At 42.2% G+C, this 17,585-nt stretch overlaps 1 protein-coding gene across 2 annotated transcripts in view; it reads left to right on the forward strand.

Moving 5' to 3' along the window:
- The first annotated feature begins 665 nt into the window (after window positions 1-665).
- SPTLC2 (serine palmitoyltransferase long chain base subunit 2) overlaps window positions 666-17,585 on the forward strand; it is a 97,776-nt gene continuing 80,856 nt past the window's right edge. For both annotated transcript variants that reach the window (XM_008138784.3, XM_028141311.2), the window contains exon 1: window positions 666-874. In XM_008138784.3, the coding sequence (XP_008137006.1) occupies window positions 746-874 (129 nt within the window). In that variant the 5' untranslated portion in view covers window positions 666-745. The remainder of the gene's footprint in view (window positions 875-17,585) is intronic.

Consider the following 17,585-nt stretch of genomic DNA (forward strand, 5'->3'; position numbering starts at 1 on the left):
CCACTACACTGTACACCTGAAACTAATACAAATTAATATCGAATTTAAACTGTAATTGAAAAATAAGGTTTAAAAATATGAAAAAAATGTTGGCAGGTGGGGAAAAAAGATATGTGTTAATGTAAACTGAATAATGGTGAGATAATGTAAAAAATGCTATTCTAAGAACCCCCATAGAGGAATTAAGTAAATAAAGGAGCCCTGTCTTGGCCTGGAATTAAACCCGAGAATTTACCCGGAGGCAAGAGAGAGGGGGCGCCAGCTGTCCAGGAGAACTAGGGAACCCGCTCCAGAGACGGGCTCGGCCCCCTTTTTTACCCTCACACTCTAATTGGCTAATTTTCCTAGGCCCCTCCTCCTCGTCAGGGTGGACCATTAAACATAAGCCAAGCCAATCGGGTGCCAGGTCCACGAGTCCCTCCTAAAGGCCCCTGGACAAGGCGACCAGCTTTACTCTCGCCTATGATTGGCCAGGCGGCAGCATGGGGTCCGCCTCCTCCTCCTCCAGATTGGTCAGCGGTCCGTAATCCCCTGACCCTCCTTCCAGCCCCCGCCCGGACTTCCCGCGGGCGGCGGGGCCTCCGCGGGAGTGGGCCCCGCCCCCTTGTGACAGCCGGGAATTGGCGGCAGCGTGCAGCCATTTCCGGTTTCGGGGAGGTGGGTGGGGTGTGGAGCGGGACTTGGAGCTGCCGCCGCCTCGGCCACCGCCTACAGAGTCTGTCTTGCGCCTGGTGTTGCCTGGACCATGCGGCCGGAGCCAGGAGGCTGCTGCTGCCGTCGCCCGCTGCGGGCGAACGGCTGCGTGGCGAACGGGGAGGTGCGGAACGGGTACGTGAGGAGCAGCGCCGCTGCCGCCGCTGCCGCAGCCAGCAAGGTACGGTGGGAGCGGGCGGCCGGGCCGGGGCTGTGGGCCGGCACCCCGCGCGAGCTGGCACCTGCACGGAGCCGGCGGAGGAGGCGGCCGGGCGGGGCGAGGTCGCGATGACCGTCCGCCGGGTGCGCGTCCGGCGCGGCTCAGGTGTGTGCTCGCGGCGGTTCCTGGCGCTAGCCGGGCCTGTCGCGAGCTGGAGCCTCAAGGGCAGCACGGGGGCTCCCCCGTCTCTCCTTGTTCGAGGTACTCCTCTCCGTTGTCTGGAGGTTTGGGGTGTGCTCCAAGTCCGGGTACTTTCCTCTCTCCGATTGGGCCAGAAATGCGGGCCGCCGTGCAGCGGAGGCAGGGGGTGACTTCTCGGACCCTGGAGGAACCGCTTAGGTGCTCTGGATTCTCCCGAGGCGCCTTCCTCATGCCCTCGAGATGGTTGCTTCCTCTTGGAGCCCTGAAGCCCTCCTAGGAAAACCATCCTGGGGTTCTCGGGAGGCAAAGAAAGTTAAGAGGTGGTACCAGGCGGAAACGAAATTAGTCACTTCCTACCACACACCCTACCCCTTCTGCAAGCAAGACATTGGACCACCCACCTGGAAGTAAACCCCGTCCGGTGCCTCGAGAGCGTTAAGCTCTTAGCCCGTGGTGAGACCTCATCCCAGCCTCCAGGTTGAGGGAGGTGGTCCCCTGGGCCCTTTGAGCAGCAGTTCTGTCACCCAAGGGGATTGTTTAACCTGGCGGTGACTTGTGATGACTCTGTACTCATTAACCGAGGCTGAATCACCAAGCAAATCCAGGCTGTTCTGAAATATTTTGAAAAGTTCTCAATTCAAGACTATGTATTAACCTTCCAATTCTCTGGAGTGGTATAGTCTGCTGAAATGTGCTTTTAAAGACACACTGGTTAAAAGGATGCAAGATCAGTGTTGCTGGTCGAGAGTGCTGTGATATTTGCAATTGTCTTTCATACTTTTATAAATCTTGTTCAGATATTCCAACTTTCCCCCCACCCCCAAAAGTAATCTGTTCCCTGTATTAGGCTTGTGACTGTGATTTAATTTGGCTTCAACATAAATATCTGGCAGGCTCCTCCTCCTCTATGTAGATATTCTAGATAGGCCTGTTGCTGTTTGGTGTGAAACAAAATAAAACATTTCTCCAGGTCATGTTGAGAGAAGAAGACTTATAAGAGTTGGGGAGAGGAAATATGTATAAGAGACTTGACCTCCCCAGAATTTGTAAGGCGTAAGGCAGTATAATACTAAATTCAAAAGATTTGTTTTCATTTTTTAAATAAATAATTGTGTGAGAGAGGAAATGATAAGAATGGGCTCATTATAAGCAGTGGAAGTGATTGTTTTCCTAGTCATGTAAATGGCTAATAAGACAAAATTGTGGTATAGAATGTAACAGGGAAACCTAACAGGAGGAATCAGAAAATACATTGCAGGTGAATGCGTGGATTATTTATTTATTTATTTATTTATCGATTAGTTTGTTGTTCCATCTATTTATGCATTCATTGGTTGATTCTTTTTTTTTTTTTTTTAAATATATTTTATTGACTTTTTACAGAGAGGAAAGGAGAGGGACAGAGAGCTAGAAACATCGATGAGAGAGAAACATCGACCAGCTGCCTCTTGAATCGAACCTGGGACTCTTCAGTCCGCAGACCGACGCTCTATCCACTGAGCCAAACCGGTTTCGGCATTGGTTGATTCTTGTATGTGCCCTAACTGGGGCTTGAACCCGCAACCTTGGTGTATCAGAACGATGCTCTAACCAACTGAGCTACCCGGCCAGGGCCCAGTGGGTTATTTAAAAGGGAAAAGGAAATTGAGAGAAAGGTATTCACATTTTCGAGGTGTTTTGTGTTTAAGTGCTCTTTTCTCTTATCACAGGAGTTACGTTCTGATTTAGTAGTAAATTAAACTTCTCCCTCCCATAATTCCTAACAATTGAGCATTAGTAAGCATAATGTTTCTTCAGCATTGCCGACCAATATGATGAAGAAATATCAAGTTGTTAAAATGAAACTTAAAAATCGGCCTGACTTTTCCTAATATATTTTAGGGGAAAATTCCTCTCAAAGCAGTATGATGGTATTTGGAAGAATGCTCTAATGGAATACCCTAAAGAATGTTTAGGGCTGCTTCTAGGAAGTCTTTCAGAAGTCTTTTTAAAACAAAGAATTTAAGTACATTGCTTTGTATACTAACATGAGAATATTGTGTGAGTTTGTTTTTTTCTTTCCTTTTAAGCAAAAGAGAGATTTTTGGTAACTTCATGAGAACAAGAACATCTTAAAAATACATTTTACCCCGGCCGGCATGGCTCAGTGGTTGAGTGTCAATCTATGAACCAGGAGGTCACTGTTTGATTCCTGGTCAGGGCACATGACCAGGTTGTGGGCTCAACCCCCCAGTGGGGGACTTGCAGGAGGCAGCCGATCAATGATTCTCTCTCATCATTGATGTTTTTCTCTCTCTCTCCCTCTCCCTTCCTCTCTGATAAAAATATATATAAAAAAATATATATTTATTTTAGTTAATCCTCACCTGAGGATATTTTTCCATTGATTTTTTTTGTTTGTTTGTTTTAGAGAGAGTGGGAGGGAAGGGGAGAGACAGAGAGAGAGAAACATCAATGTGAGAGAGACACATCAATTGGTTACCTACCACAGGTGCCCCGACCAGGGCCAGGGACTAAGCCTGCAATGGAAGTACGTGCCCTTGACTGGAATCGAACCCGGGACCCTTCAGTACACAGGTTGACACTCTTGTCTACTGAGCCAAACCAGGTGGGGCCTTAAAAATATTTTTTAAAGTTAGTTTTGTTTTACTTAAAGTGATATGCTACTGCTCTAACTCCGATCTGCAGTTTCTGTGGGATATGTGTGCCATAAAAATACATATAAGATGTTAAATGCTGGGGACATCTGTAATACTTTCAACAATAAAGATAAATTTTTAAAAAAGATGTTAAATGCACAGATGTGCATCATGCTCTTACTATAAATTTATAGTATATAACATGTTTTTAAACCCAAGATGTAAGTTCATTTCCTCACATATTCCTACATTTGTCTTTTATGAACAGGAGAGAAGTTAGAAACTTCTAAGATCTCTTTACATTCTCCAGAGTCTATGTTTCTGTGTTTGAAGGGATGAATGTGTAACTGGAACCCAAGGTGGGCTGCCTGCTGCCACAAAAACCAAACTCATTAGACAGATGCTGGTGAAAAAGAGGTTTTATTCAAGTGCCAGTCGCCTGAGGAGATAGGGGACTCTTGTCGCAAAGCCCATCTCAACATCTCAGTGCAGGCAAAATTTTTATAAGGAGGGAGAGGCACAGCAGGACAAAGAAATCAAGGGAAGGGGGTTGAAAAATTCTCTGTGTGCAGTCCAGCACAGTCCATTCTAATAAGACCTTCAAAACTGCTCAAGTGATAATCTAGTGTGGATCATCCTGGTTCTGTGTTTGAAGGTCAGCAAATCTGGAACTGGGATGACTGAAGGTCGGAGTTTGTAACTTCTCAAATTAGTTCCTAGGATTATTATACATATGTACTGTTTATTTACAAGCTGCATATTAGTCAGAATCAGCATTTACAGGAACAATGTCAGAAAAATAGTGGGGTGGGTTACAAATGTACAGATGCTCAACTTACGATGGGGTCACATTTTCTGTTTTTTGTTTTTTTCTTTGGTGATAGCTGTGAGATAATAGGAAATACAGGGTGTGACAAAAATGTATACACACTTTGAATATAATTATAAAGGCAGTGTTATTAAAATGCATTTCATTTTCATTTAACAACTATTAGCTGTTAAAGTGTGTATACATTTCTTGGGACACCATATATATTCTATATAATAAAAGCCCAGTGACCGAATGGTGGAACGACCAGAACAACTGGTCGACCAGTTGCTATGACGTGCACTGACCACCAGGGGGCAGATGCTCAACGCAGGAGTTGGCCCCCCCCCCCCCCCATGGTCAGTGCACTACCACAGTGGGAGCACTGCTTGGCTGACCAGGATGAGCGGCTGCTCCCACTGCAAAGCCTGGGCCAATGGGCAGGAACCCGGGCTGCAATCATCGCTTCCTTGCCCCAGGCTCCTCCTCCTCGCTCCCTGCCACCTCCTCTGGATGCCCACAGGCCACGCAGTGCTGCTGCTGGGCTCGCAGAGCTGACCCTGGAGGTTGGGAGGCAGGTTCGTGGCCACTGTGGGACTGAGGCCTACTCTACCACCTCTCAGTGCTATTGTCCCTGGGCCCGACCCCTGGAGAGGCGATTGCTCCTGCTCCCCGGGAGATGCCGGACCAGGGAGCAGCCACTCAGAGGGCAGGTCCACTGCAGCTTGGCCGACCGGGATGAGCGGCACTCCCACAGCAGGCTGATCCCCGCAGGTCACGCTCCCCACCAGTGCACAAATCCTGTGTACCAGGCCTCAGAACTCCTAAAACCTGTGTGATTTCCTAAGTGAGAAGTGTATTAAGAGCATGTTTTGTTCTAATATTTGATCTTTGACCCTGATTCCTAACCACAGAGTACCTAACTCTCTTGGAGTGTTCTGGGTGACCATGGTGTCTTTTGTTCTGACCATGGTGTCCTTTGTTCTGACTCTGGGTGGGCTCCTGGATGGGGGCTGGTCACCAGAAGGACCAAGCCATGATTAGAAGCTTGGAATGCTCAGCCCTACCTTCTATTTTCCAAAGAGGAAGGAGGGGCTGGAAATGGAGTTAATGATTGATCATGCCTATATACTGAAGCCTCCTCCATAAAAATTCCCAGAAGTCCGGGGTTCAGAGCGCTTCTGAGTTGCTGAACACATGGAGGTGCTGGGAGAGGGGCATACCCCTTCCCACACACCTTGCCTTCTCTTCAAACTAATGCTCACCCGTATCTTTTATATCTTTTTATAATAAACTAGTAAACAGTAAATAAACAATTTTCCTGAGTTCTGTGCACTGCTCTAGCAAATTAAACTGGAGGAGGGGATGGTGGATACCTCCAGTTTATAGTTGATCTTGAGAAGCACAGGTGACAATCTAGATTTGTCATTGGCATCTGAAGTTGGGGGATGGGAGAGTTTTATGGGACTGAGCCCTTAACCAGTGGGATGTGACGATATCTCCAAGTGTATACCATTAGGATTGAGTTAATTGTAAGACACTGAATTGTCCAAGTGTTGCTTGCTGATGTGGAAACACACACGCTTATTGCCCCCCATTCTGGTGTCAGAAGTGTTGTGAGTGTGGTAACACATTAGTGGGCATAAATGAGAAACATCACAGGAGTGCTGGTGTTAGTTTTTTCTTTACAGTAGCCATCCTCATGGGTGTAGACATTACTGTTTTGTTTTTTTAAATGTTTTTATTCTTAGAGAGAGAGGAAGGGAGAGGGACAGAAGAAGAGAGAAACGTTGATGTAAGAGAGAAATATTGATCCGCTGCCTCCTGCATGCCCCCCACCAGGGACTGAGCCCAAAACCGGTGACCTTTTGGTGCACAGGATGGCACTCAGCTAACTGAGCCACACGGCCCAGGACGATATTACTGTATCACTGTTTTTTAATGATGACAGTAGATAGAGTTCACAAGGAAGCATAGCAATAAAGCAGTAATTTTTCCTCCCTGCCATTCAGAGGAATGAGAGGAGGGTCATCAGCCTTTATTGGAGGTAAAGAGTTCAATTAGCATTAGGGAAACTTTGAAAGAGTATTGGAAGCTTTGGCAGAATTAGAGCTGGAAGGAACCTTTAGGAGGTTATGTAGTTCAGTCCCTTTATCTCTTTGTAGGACTTTATTAAAACTAATCTTAATAGATGATTCCATCCTATTTTTAAAGACCTCTGGAGGATTTGCAGGAAATTTTCTCATCAGCATGTTACAGTATTCAGTGATCTTAATTTCCAAGAGTTGGGTGTGTGTTTTTTTAAAGCTCCTTGTTAATGGCACTTTTTTTTTTTTTAAAGATCTTTAATTTCTTTATAGAACCTTGTGAGATGTTCCTTAATTAGTTAATAAGTATAGAAGGAAAAAAATTATCTGCTTTTGAGTCAGTTTTGAACCTAACTTTCTTTTCTTTAGTAGTAATTTTAATGAGATATTAGGAGGATGATAGCCTTTTAGCCACCAAAATAAGTAAGATTCTAAAGGAGGAATTAGGGTACAAGTTATGTTCTTATTTAAATAATAAGCCAGGAGAAATAGGAAGAACAAAGTGCTGGTCCTGCTTCTTCTTTTTTTTTTTTTTTTTTAATGGTCCTGCTTCTTAGAAGGTTCTTAGAAGGCTGCAAATGAATAACTAATGAAGGGTGGTTTACTAAATAGCTACTAGCTTTTGTTTCCACTTAATAGAAACCGTAACTCTGAAAATAAGTTATGAGACAAGAACAGGAGGAGTAGCTAGAATGTCCAGTCTACCTGTTCAGGTTTCCCAGGGCCTGATGAGACACTGGAAGACCTCAAGGCTTTGCAAAAAATGTTGTAACTGTTTACAACTTGTGGGACTGAATTATTGTTTCAAATGTTTTTGTTCCAACAGGAAGAGCATTTCTATCTGGAGCTGAAAGATTCCAGAGTCATTTGAGGTACTCAGGAATTCTCTAATAAAAATTCTTTTTTAAAAAAAATATATTTTATTGATTTTTTACAGAGAGGAAGGGAGAGAGATAGAGAGTTAGAAACATCGATGAGAGAGAAACATCGATCAGCTGCCCCCTGCACACCCCCCACTGGGGATGTGCCCACAGCCAAGGTACATGCCCTTGACCAGAATCGAACCTGGGACCTTTTAGTCCGCAGGGTGACGCTCTGTCCACTGAGCCAAACTGGTTTTGGCAATAATAAAAATTCTTGAGAAATGAGACCAGTAGTACTTTAGAACTTGGATATTCAGGGAAGGCACACTTGCCCGCTTTTTAAGGTTGGCCTAGTTGCCCTAGGAACTTCCTAGTGCTCTGAGCAAGATAGTTAATTGGTTGAGATTCAATTAGATTCAATTTTTGAAAGAAAGAAGCAGTGTTTATTGGCAGAATAGGCAATTGAGAGGAATGGGTAGAGGCTGTGTTTGCATTCTGAGTGGGTGTGCCTTCTTTGATTAAATACATGGTTTGTGGCCTCAAAAGTCAGTTGGCTTCTGAATAGCTTCTAAGAAGGCTTCAATAATGTAGTTTGTGTTTTGTGACTGATTAAGCAAATATGCCTTTTGCTCTTGACCCATTTAATTTCAGAAAATTTAGCTTATTTTTATTGTCTTTAAGATTACCTTCAAGACCCATTATGAATGTTAAAGTGGCTATTTTTTCCTTGTATTTTAAAATAATTTTTGCTTCTGACTGTAGAAATAATGCACATGTACCATAGGGCCCTAAATATTGGGATACCCCTGTGTTGGGGGTTCATTTTTAAATATGGTTAGTTGTAAATCAGTCTGCTTTCTGAAATAAGCATGCAATTCAGTAGAAAATGGGCAAAAGATAGGAATTGGCACTTCGCAGGAAAAAAAACTTGATTGAAAAATAAATATATGAATATGTTCATTCTCACTAGTTCTTGAGTTACTGTAAGTTAAAACAGTGAGATAATGTTTTCATCTTTTCCAATTTGAAAGCTATTAAAATATGACAGTATTAAATGTTGACAAAATTTTAGCAATGGAAATGTGTATGTGGGTGCTCTTACTATAAAATGGTACAGTTGCTTTGGAGAACAGTTTCTAGAAAAGTTGAGATATGCATATTTATAATGATTGTCCTACTAAGTCTCTATTAGATATATATGATAGCAGAGGTTTTCAAATCTTTTTATTTCAACCCACACCAAGAAATAACATTTTTATATCACAACCCAGTGTATCCATAATGTATGTATATTTCATGCGCTTTACATATTTTATGTCTACATATATATATAACTGAAACAAGGTTTCACAAGTCAGTGTTTATCCATGCAACACTGATCATCTGATCGTCTTTATTCTGTACTGCTCAATGAAAGTTTTGAACTGAAAGTTTAAAATACACTGATCACAAACCAGTAAATTGACATCATGAATCACTGATTGGCTGTAACCCACAGTTTGAACACTACTAGGGCTGCTATAACAAAGTACCACAGAATAGGTGGCTTAAACAACAAAAATGTGTTTTCTCATAGTTGTGGAGACTGTCTGAGAGAAGGTTTGGGCAAGGTTGTTTTCTTCTAATGCCTCTCTCCTTGACTTGTAGGTGAGCCTCTTCTCCCTGTATCTTTACATGGTCTTCCCTCCGTGTCCCAATTTCTTCTTCTAAGGACACTAGTCATTGGATTAGGACCTACCCTAATGACCTCGTTTTAATGTAATTATCTCTTTAAAAACCTTATCTCTAAATAGAGTCACATTTTGATGTATTGGGGTTAGAATTTTAACGTACCAATTTTGGGGGGTCAGTTCAGCCCATAAGACAATGTTTTCCCAACAGATTCTGCTCATGGCCACAGGAGACATATTTAAGAATGTTTACTGTAAAAATATTTTAAAAATCAACAAGCCCAACTGGTGTGTCTCAGTGATAGAGCATTGACCTATGAACCAGGAGGTCAGGGCACTTGCCGGGTTTCGGGCTTGATCTCCAGTGTGGGGCATGCAGGAGGCAGCCCGTCGATGATTCTCATCATTGATGTTTCTCTCCCTCTCCCTTCCTCTCTGAAATCAATAAAAATATTTTAAAATACATTTTTTAATTGATTTCAGAGAGGAAGGAAGAGGGAGATAGAAACATTAATGATGAGAGGGAATCATCGCCCCACCCTGGAGATCAAGCCTGCAACCCAAGCATGTGCCCTTGACCATAATCGAATCTGGGACCCTTCAGTCCTCAGGCCAACACTCTGTCCACTGAGCCAAACCGGCTAGGGCAATAAAAATATATTTTTTTAAAATCAACAAAGACAGTGTATGGCATAGTAATACAATGCAATACTAGATAGCAGTGAAAAGATGAATTGCTCTCTATATTATGAACTTGGGTAAATCTCAGGTACATACTGTTAAAAGTTGCAGAGAGATACATACAGAATAATGTGATTTTAAGGACTAAAAACATGCAGGACTCTATGGCTATGTATTTATATAGGAAAGGTATTTTTTAAATTAATGGGAATGGTAAACACCAAATTAAGGGTCGCTTTTATACTTACAGCAGAGAAGTGAAATAACACTTCCCCAGGGCAAATTTCTTAAAAGGACAAATTTCATGTGGCTCTCCCATACCTCCCTGACTTCATATCCTGCCAGGTCACTCCAGCAAGCTGGCCTTTCTGCTCTTTCCTGAACACATCAAGCATGCCTGCCTCAAGGCTTTTGCCCTTTTTACTTTGACCTGAAAAATATTTTTTCCTTAGTTCATTTCTGCAATCCATGTAGGCCTCTGCTTACCCCTCACGTCCTTCAGACAACTTGTCCCTGTCTAAAATGTTTTCCTCTTATTACTGTATTTTTCTAGTTATAGCATTTATAATTGCCTGATATTAAATTATGTATCTTTTTGCTTATTTATTGTCTGCCTCTCTCACCAGAATGTATGCATTTTAGTGCTCAGATAATGACTCGCTTATAATAGGGCCTCAATGAGTATTAATGGAGTAAATGAATGAGTGAAAGAATGAATGGTAACTTCGGTGTTTTATTTAAAGGAAAAATAAGATCTAAATCATATAAGCTAGTTGTTAAATTTTGATAAATATAAGTGTTGAGTATGTTTTTATCTCTATTTAAAAAAATTAATTATAGTGTGGTATTTCATATGTGCTTGCTTGTTGTTGAAAACCAGTTTCCCAAAATAATGTTATAAAAATACTAGAGGCCCGATGCATGAAATTTGTGCAAGGGGCTCGGCCCTCGCAGCCCCGGCTCCATCCGGCAGGTCATTTGGCTCTCCGGTCTAATTAGCATATTATACTTTTATTATTATACTAGTAGATAAGAGAAATAGGTTGTGCCAGTAAAGAAACTCATAGCATAATTTTTAGTGTTCCAGGTTTACAGGTGGTTAAAATAATAGGGGCTTACTGGAGGTTCTTACTAGGAAGGGTGACTGCTCATGAGGAAGAGTGGGAAGTGGTCAGTGACATTCCTAATAGTCTGGAAATGGCATGGACACACTTCAGTATAATCACCTTTCTGTTAGCTCTTCTAAGGAGCAGCATGGCCAGTAATCACTTCTGCAGCACCCTTTCCAATAGTCTTACAAGGGGTGTAAGCTGTGAGACGCTGGTTGGTGCTTCAAAGGAAAGGAAACCTGTCAGCTTTGACTTTCTTTCTGCCTTGCCACCCTCTCTCACCTTGACTTGGAATGCCAAGAAGCTGGGCTGAGAAACCTGGCCTGTGATCACTGATTAGACTGTAATAGAACTACCTGTGGAGACTCCAGCTGTATGTGCTAAAGGTAATTAATATCTTTATCACCTCCTACATAAGCATGGCTTGTATATAGGCAAAGGAAGCAGGTTATTTCCAGTACATCTAAATTAGTTCTGGTTTCCTAAAAAGGTATCTTTTTTTTTAACAGAGGAAATTCATATAACATCATTTATCTCCATTCTAGGATAGCTAGTAATATGAATAGCAAAAACTGTTAATTATATGAATAGAAAAATAAGCATGAAGGGTGAGTTTAAAGTGAAATTCTAATATTAAGCCACTGATGATTTTAAAACAATCAGATTAAGTTGTAATATCTCTGATATAATCAAGAGAAAATTTGATTCATAGAAAATCTCAGGAATATGATTAAGAAATGCCAATAAATGGGAAAGGTAAAGACTTGGATTCTAGTCCCAACTTTGAATTTAACTTTTTTGTGACTAGACAAATTGCTTAATCTCCTTTCCTTGATTTTGCCATTTCATCCTATATAATAAAGAGGCAATATGCAAATTGACCATCACTCCAACACACAAGATGGCCACCCCCATGTGGACACAAGATAGCTACCACAAGATGGCCAGCAGGGGAGGGCAGTTGTGGGCGATCAGGCCAGTAGGGGAGGGCAGTTGGGGGCGACCAGGCCTGCAGGGGAGGGCAGTTGGTGGAGACCAGGCTGGCAAGGGAGGGCAGTTAGGGGTGACCGGGCCAGCAGGGGAGGGCAGTTAGGGGCAATTGGGCCGGCAGGGAAGCAGTTAGGTATCAATAAGGCTGGCAGGGGAGTGGTTAGGGGGTGATCAGGCTGGCAGGCAGAAGTGGTTAGGGCCAATCAGGCAGGCAAGCAGGTGAGCAGTTGGGAGCCAGCAGTCCTGGATTGTGAGAGGGATCCCAGATTGGAGAGGGTGCAGGCTGGGCTGAGGGACACACGCACCCCCCCTCCCCGTGCACTAATTTCGTGCACCGGGCCTCTAGTTTAAATATAAATCCCTTTAATCAGTATTCTTTAAAATAGTTTTTGTTATTCTCTTATCTCAAAAATCATGTATGCATATTTGAAAGTAGTTAGAAAAATGGATCTTGAAAGTTCTCATCATAAGAAAAAAATATGTAACTATGTATGTATGATGTTATATGGACTTTTTTGGTAATCATTTTGCAATACAGCATGCAAATATATCAAATCATGTGTTATACACCTGAAACTAATATGTTGTTATATGTCAATTATACCTCATTAAAAAATACCTCACAAAAATGTTGATCTTTGCATCGTTTTGCCCTCTTAAAAAAATCTGCAGACTTCTTGAAGACAAGAATTATCTTTTACTCATATTAACTACAGAGAAATGAAATATTTTTGAATGAGTGAAAAAGAAAGATAATTATGATGATTTTGAGCTCCTTGGTAGAATGGGACTCTGGGTTCTTAGGAGAGACTTTGATGTATGAAAATTATTTTTGCAGTTTTGGAAATGTCAAAAAATTAAATGGGAGGAATCTCCACTTCTCAGCATGTGAAATTAAAGGGAGGAAGGGAAGATCAAGTTGAGAGATTTCCCAAGGCTAGCAGTGCTGAAATAATGAGAGGTGAATGTGTAGACTACTGTACACTGTGCCTTCTCTCTTTTTCAGTCATATTCATAGTCCCTCCCTGCCTACTAGGAAAGCAGAAGCTTTTGATTGCTGGACAGTATGAATAAAAGACCTGCAGAGACTAAAGTTGGGGTTTTTTTTGTGTTTTTTTTTCAGCTTTTGCCCTCTGAGGTAGATACAGTAAGGGGCTAAGCACTGCCATCTAACCAGAGATTGAACAGGGTGGGGCTGGGCTGAAGGTTTGGTTAGATTCATCCACTCTGGTGAGCATAGTGCCTCAAGGGTGGGATCCATTGTGTTTGTCGGGAGCCCTCCCTGTAGTACATATGACTTTATCTCCTAAGCATTGTGAAATGGTGGTTAGTTTCAAGTCACCTTTCTAGAGGTGGTTAGTTTCAAGTCACCTCTAGCTTCTCTAGAACTTGGTAAATGTCCTGTGCAGAAAATTGGCCATGTGTTTGGTGTTCATCTAGCATTCAGTCATACCAACCTGTGCAGCTACCATAAGCTCCGCTGGTTTTTATTCCTCTTTGTAGAGTGTTTCTGCCTATGGCAAGCCCAATTATGAAAAGTTCATGCTCAAACCCTGCAAATACCACTAGGAAAGAAAATGGCTAGCAATTTCAACTTACCAAGGAAAGGCTCTTCCACCTCTGGAATTTTAGTTCATCCTGTGCTCTTTGCTTTGCATTGAAGACAACTCTACAGTGTCATTAAAATTGTTTCTTTTTCTGCCCTGCTGGTGTTGCTCAGTGGTTGACTGGCAAGCCATGAACTAAGAGGTCACCAGTTTGATTCCCAGTCAGGGCACAGGCCCTGATTCTGGCTCAATCCCCAGTAGGGAGTGTGTAGGAGGCAGCTGATCATCGATGTTTCTCTCTCATCAATGTTTCCATCTCTCTATCCCTTTCCCTTCCTCTCTCTAAAATCAATAACAACCTATTTTAAAAAAATGTTTCTTGTTTTGAATAATCTGTAGTTTTATCTAGTTTTATGTAAATGATGGCTTGCCTCTAACTTTTAACTCCAACCTGGAAGCAGATGACTCAATATTGGTTTTTGATTTTTTTTTTGGTTTTGTTTATATAAGTGGCATAAAAATAAAGTTGCCAAAACAAACTGATATTTACAGAGAACAAATGGATGGTTGTCAGATGGAAGGGGTATTAGGATGAGCAAAAAAGGTGAAAGGGATTAAGTATAAATTGCCAATTGTAAAGAAAAGTATAGCATAGGGAATATAGTTAATAATATTGTGATATATATATGATTTCAGAAGGTTACTAGATTTATCAGGTGATCACTTCATAAGGTATATAAATACCTAATCGCAATATTATATACCTGAACCTAATATATTATATATCCATTGTAATTGAAAATAAATTTTTAAAGAAAATAAAAACATCTTCCTTTTGGAAGAAAATTAAGTTGTTTATCAATATATAAATTATTATTGTAGAGTCTGGAGGTAGATAAGTAGTCCTAGGTAGGTAGGTTATGAGGTATGTTCTGTTATTCTGCATTATTTTAGCATTTTGTCTTCATTGACATCTGATTCTTCAGCCACATCTATATTCCAGGCCATAGGCAGAGGGAAGGAAAAGTGGAGGGAAAGCAATTTCTTTCTTTTTTTAAAAAAAAATATATATTTTATTGATTTTTTTACAGAGAGGAAGGGAGAGGGATAGAGAGTTAGAAACATCGATGAGAGAGAAACATCGATCAGTTGCCTCCTGCACACCCCCTATTGGGGATGTGCCCGCAACCAAGGTACATGCCCTTGACTGGAATCGAACCTGGGACCCTTCAGTCCGCAGGCCGACGCTCTATCCACTGAGCCAAACCAGTTTTGGCAGCAATTTCTTTCTTAAAGGATGTAATCCAGCACTGGTATCCATCACCATGTTCACTTCCTGTTGGCCAGAATTTCATAACATGGCTACTTCTAGCTGCAAGAGAGACTGGGAATTAAGCTTGTAGCTGGGTGGCCATGTACTCAGCTAAAACAGATTCCATTACTAAAGGGAAGATAGGGAGAATCTATACGGGGGCAGTTAATGGTCTCTGCCACAATATGGCATGAGAAGTTCTAACTAGAGTTATTTTTTCAAATAATAAATTTTCCTAAAGTCCTGTATTAAATAATCGAATACTTCCCTTTTTGTTTGTGATTGTTCTTGCCATGAAAGAGTTAATCTTGTTTAATGGTTATGAACATGTTCTCTGTAGTTGGACACTGTCTAAATTAATGTTATGAGCATGTTCTCTGTAGTTAGACACTTTAAATTTTGATTTGTGGTCTTCTGTTGCCTTTTTTCAATACTAGCTCTGAATTTATATTTTTGGTTTGTCTTCATGTGTATGAATGATAATCTGAGAAGTAATTGGTTATAGCAGGCAGTTAGATTCTGATGTCCATCAATATATATATAAAAAGCCAGAGGAACGCCAGAACGACTGGTCGCGCACTGACCACCAGGGTGCTATAGGCTCAATGCAGTCACTAGGAGATGCATTGACCACCTCTCAGTCCCTCCCCCCAGCCTGCAGGCTCCCATCGATGGATGGCCAACGGGGAACCATGGAACCGGGCTGGGTAGCAGCAGAGCGGGACTGGGGACTGGACTTCCAAGGCAGCGGCAGCGGCGCAAAGGGTCGCGGGGTAGTGGCAGCGTCACGGAGTGTCCCAGGGAAGCAGCTTCATGGGGTGGTGGCAGTGTTGCGGACCATCGTGGGGCAGTGGCAGCGTTCGGAGCGTCCCAGGGCGATGGAGAGCAGCTTCGTGGAGCGTCACAGGGCAGCGGACATGGCCCTGATTGCAAGCCTAGGGACCCTACATGCGCACGATTTCATGTGCTGGGCCTCTAGTTATGTATAATGAAGTGCCTACTAATATTTTGAACCAGCCATCCCTTATCCTAGAGAAGATAGTAAGCAGTGTCCAAATATACAACATTGACCAGGTTGGGAACCATTGGAAAAAAAAAAAATTAATCCCTAAAAGTTTCAGGCAATCTTAACATATAAATATACAGGTATGCCCTGACTGGTTTGGCTCACTGGATAGAGCGTCGGCCTGTGGACTGAAAGGTCCCAGGTTCGATTCCGGTCAGGGGCATGTACCTTGGTTGCAGGAGGCAGCTGATAGATGTTTCTCTTTCATCGATGTTTCTAACTCTCTATCCCTCTCCCTTCCTCTCTGTAAAAATGCAATAAAATATGTCATATATATATATATATATATATATATATATATATATGTATATATATATATACACATACATACACACACACACACACACACACACACATACATACAGGTATCGTAGCTAGTTTGGCTCAGTGGATAGAGCATTGGCCTGTAGACCAAAGGGTCCTGGGTTCAATTCTGGCCAAGGGCACATACCTCGTTAGGCTCCTTCCTCGGCCTGGGCCCTGGTCAGGGCTCGTGCAGGAGGCAACCAATTGATGTGTTTCTCTCAATTTATATTTCTCTCTGTTTTTCTCTCTCCCACTCTCTATAAAAATCAATGGAAAAATATCCTCAGATGAGGATTAAAAATAAACAAACAAACAGTAAGGGTAGAAAAGAAGTTCCAGGAGATTTTAATGTAGAATCTGTATCAGATTTCTGTCTGTTGATAACAGCAGAAACTGACTCTAGCTAAACAAAAGGTGATTTATTTTGAGGATGATAGATATGCAAAAAACCAAACCAAAAAACAGGATGGGGAGGACTTGATGAACAACTAAGTCTTAGAAAGTCAAGAAGTGCAAGAAATGGCACAGCGATTGGGACCTTAGTGGCAGGAGTTTATGGACCTTTTCCTCCAGGATGTTGGGACAGTGCCTTCAGGCTCTTTCCCCATTGAAATTTCCGATCCCAATGAGAGGGTGTGCTGGGTTTATTTTGGCTTACCCTTTGTCAGTCAATTATGACTCAGGAAATACAGTCATATTGCACAGATGTGACCACCAGGGGACCACCCCTGTGTATCAGGGCATATTTCCAGAGAAGGAAAATGGATGCCAACCGGGTTGTCTCCACAACTGGTGTTCTTTACAAAACCTCTGTGGAGTGTGTGGAGGGCATGGTGCTATAGGCCCAGAACATATTAGAGGCAGAAGAGAGCGCCGATGGATGCAGAATTTGCAGCAGAGCTGCACTGGTACTCATTTCCTAACTATTACATTGTTTGTTATGCCATGATGCTTATCTAGGGGTAGGAAAGTGCTACAGAGGAGATGTGGGTGGCAAGTGAAAGTGGTCACACCCATGCACAGTACACAGGATGCCACTGAACTGAAATGTCCCAGTGCACATGTACTTTGAGGCCTCCATTTTTGGGTCTCCAATAGGAAAATAGTCAAAATATGAATTTGTTTACAGATAGCTTTGAAAGAACTTTTTCTTTAATATATATTTTTTTATTTCAGAGAAGCATGGAGAGGGAGAGAGAGTGAGAAACATCAGTGATGAGAGAGAATCACTGATAGGCTGCCTCCTGCACACCCCCTATTGAGGATTGAGCCTGCAACCCAGGCATGTGCCCTGACCAGGAATTGAACTGTGATCTCTTGGTTCATAGGTTGATGCTCAACCACTGAGCACACCAGCTGGGCAATTTTGGAAGCACTTTTCAGTGCATTCTATCTGAGATACTTATTGACAAAATTAGGGAGTTTATCCAGTTTGCAAGAAAAAAAAATGTGT

The sequence above is a fragment of the Eptesicus fuscus genome, chromosome 5, assembly GCF_027574615.1.
Source record: "Eptesicus fuscus isolate TK198812 chromosome 5, DD_ASM_mEF_20220401, whole genome shotgun sequence".
Taxonomy (NCBI): Eukaryota; Metazoa; Chordata; class Mammalia; order Chiroptera; family Vespertilionidae; genus Eptesicus; species Eptesicus fuscus.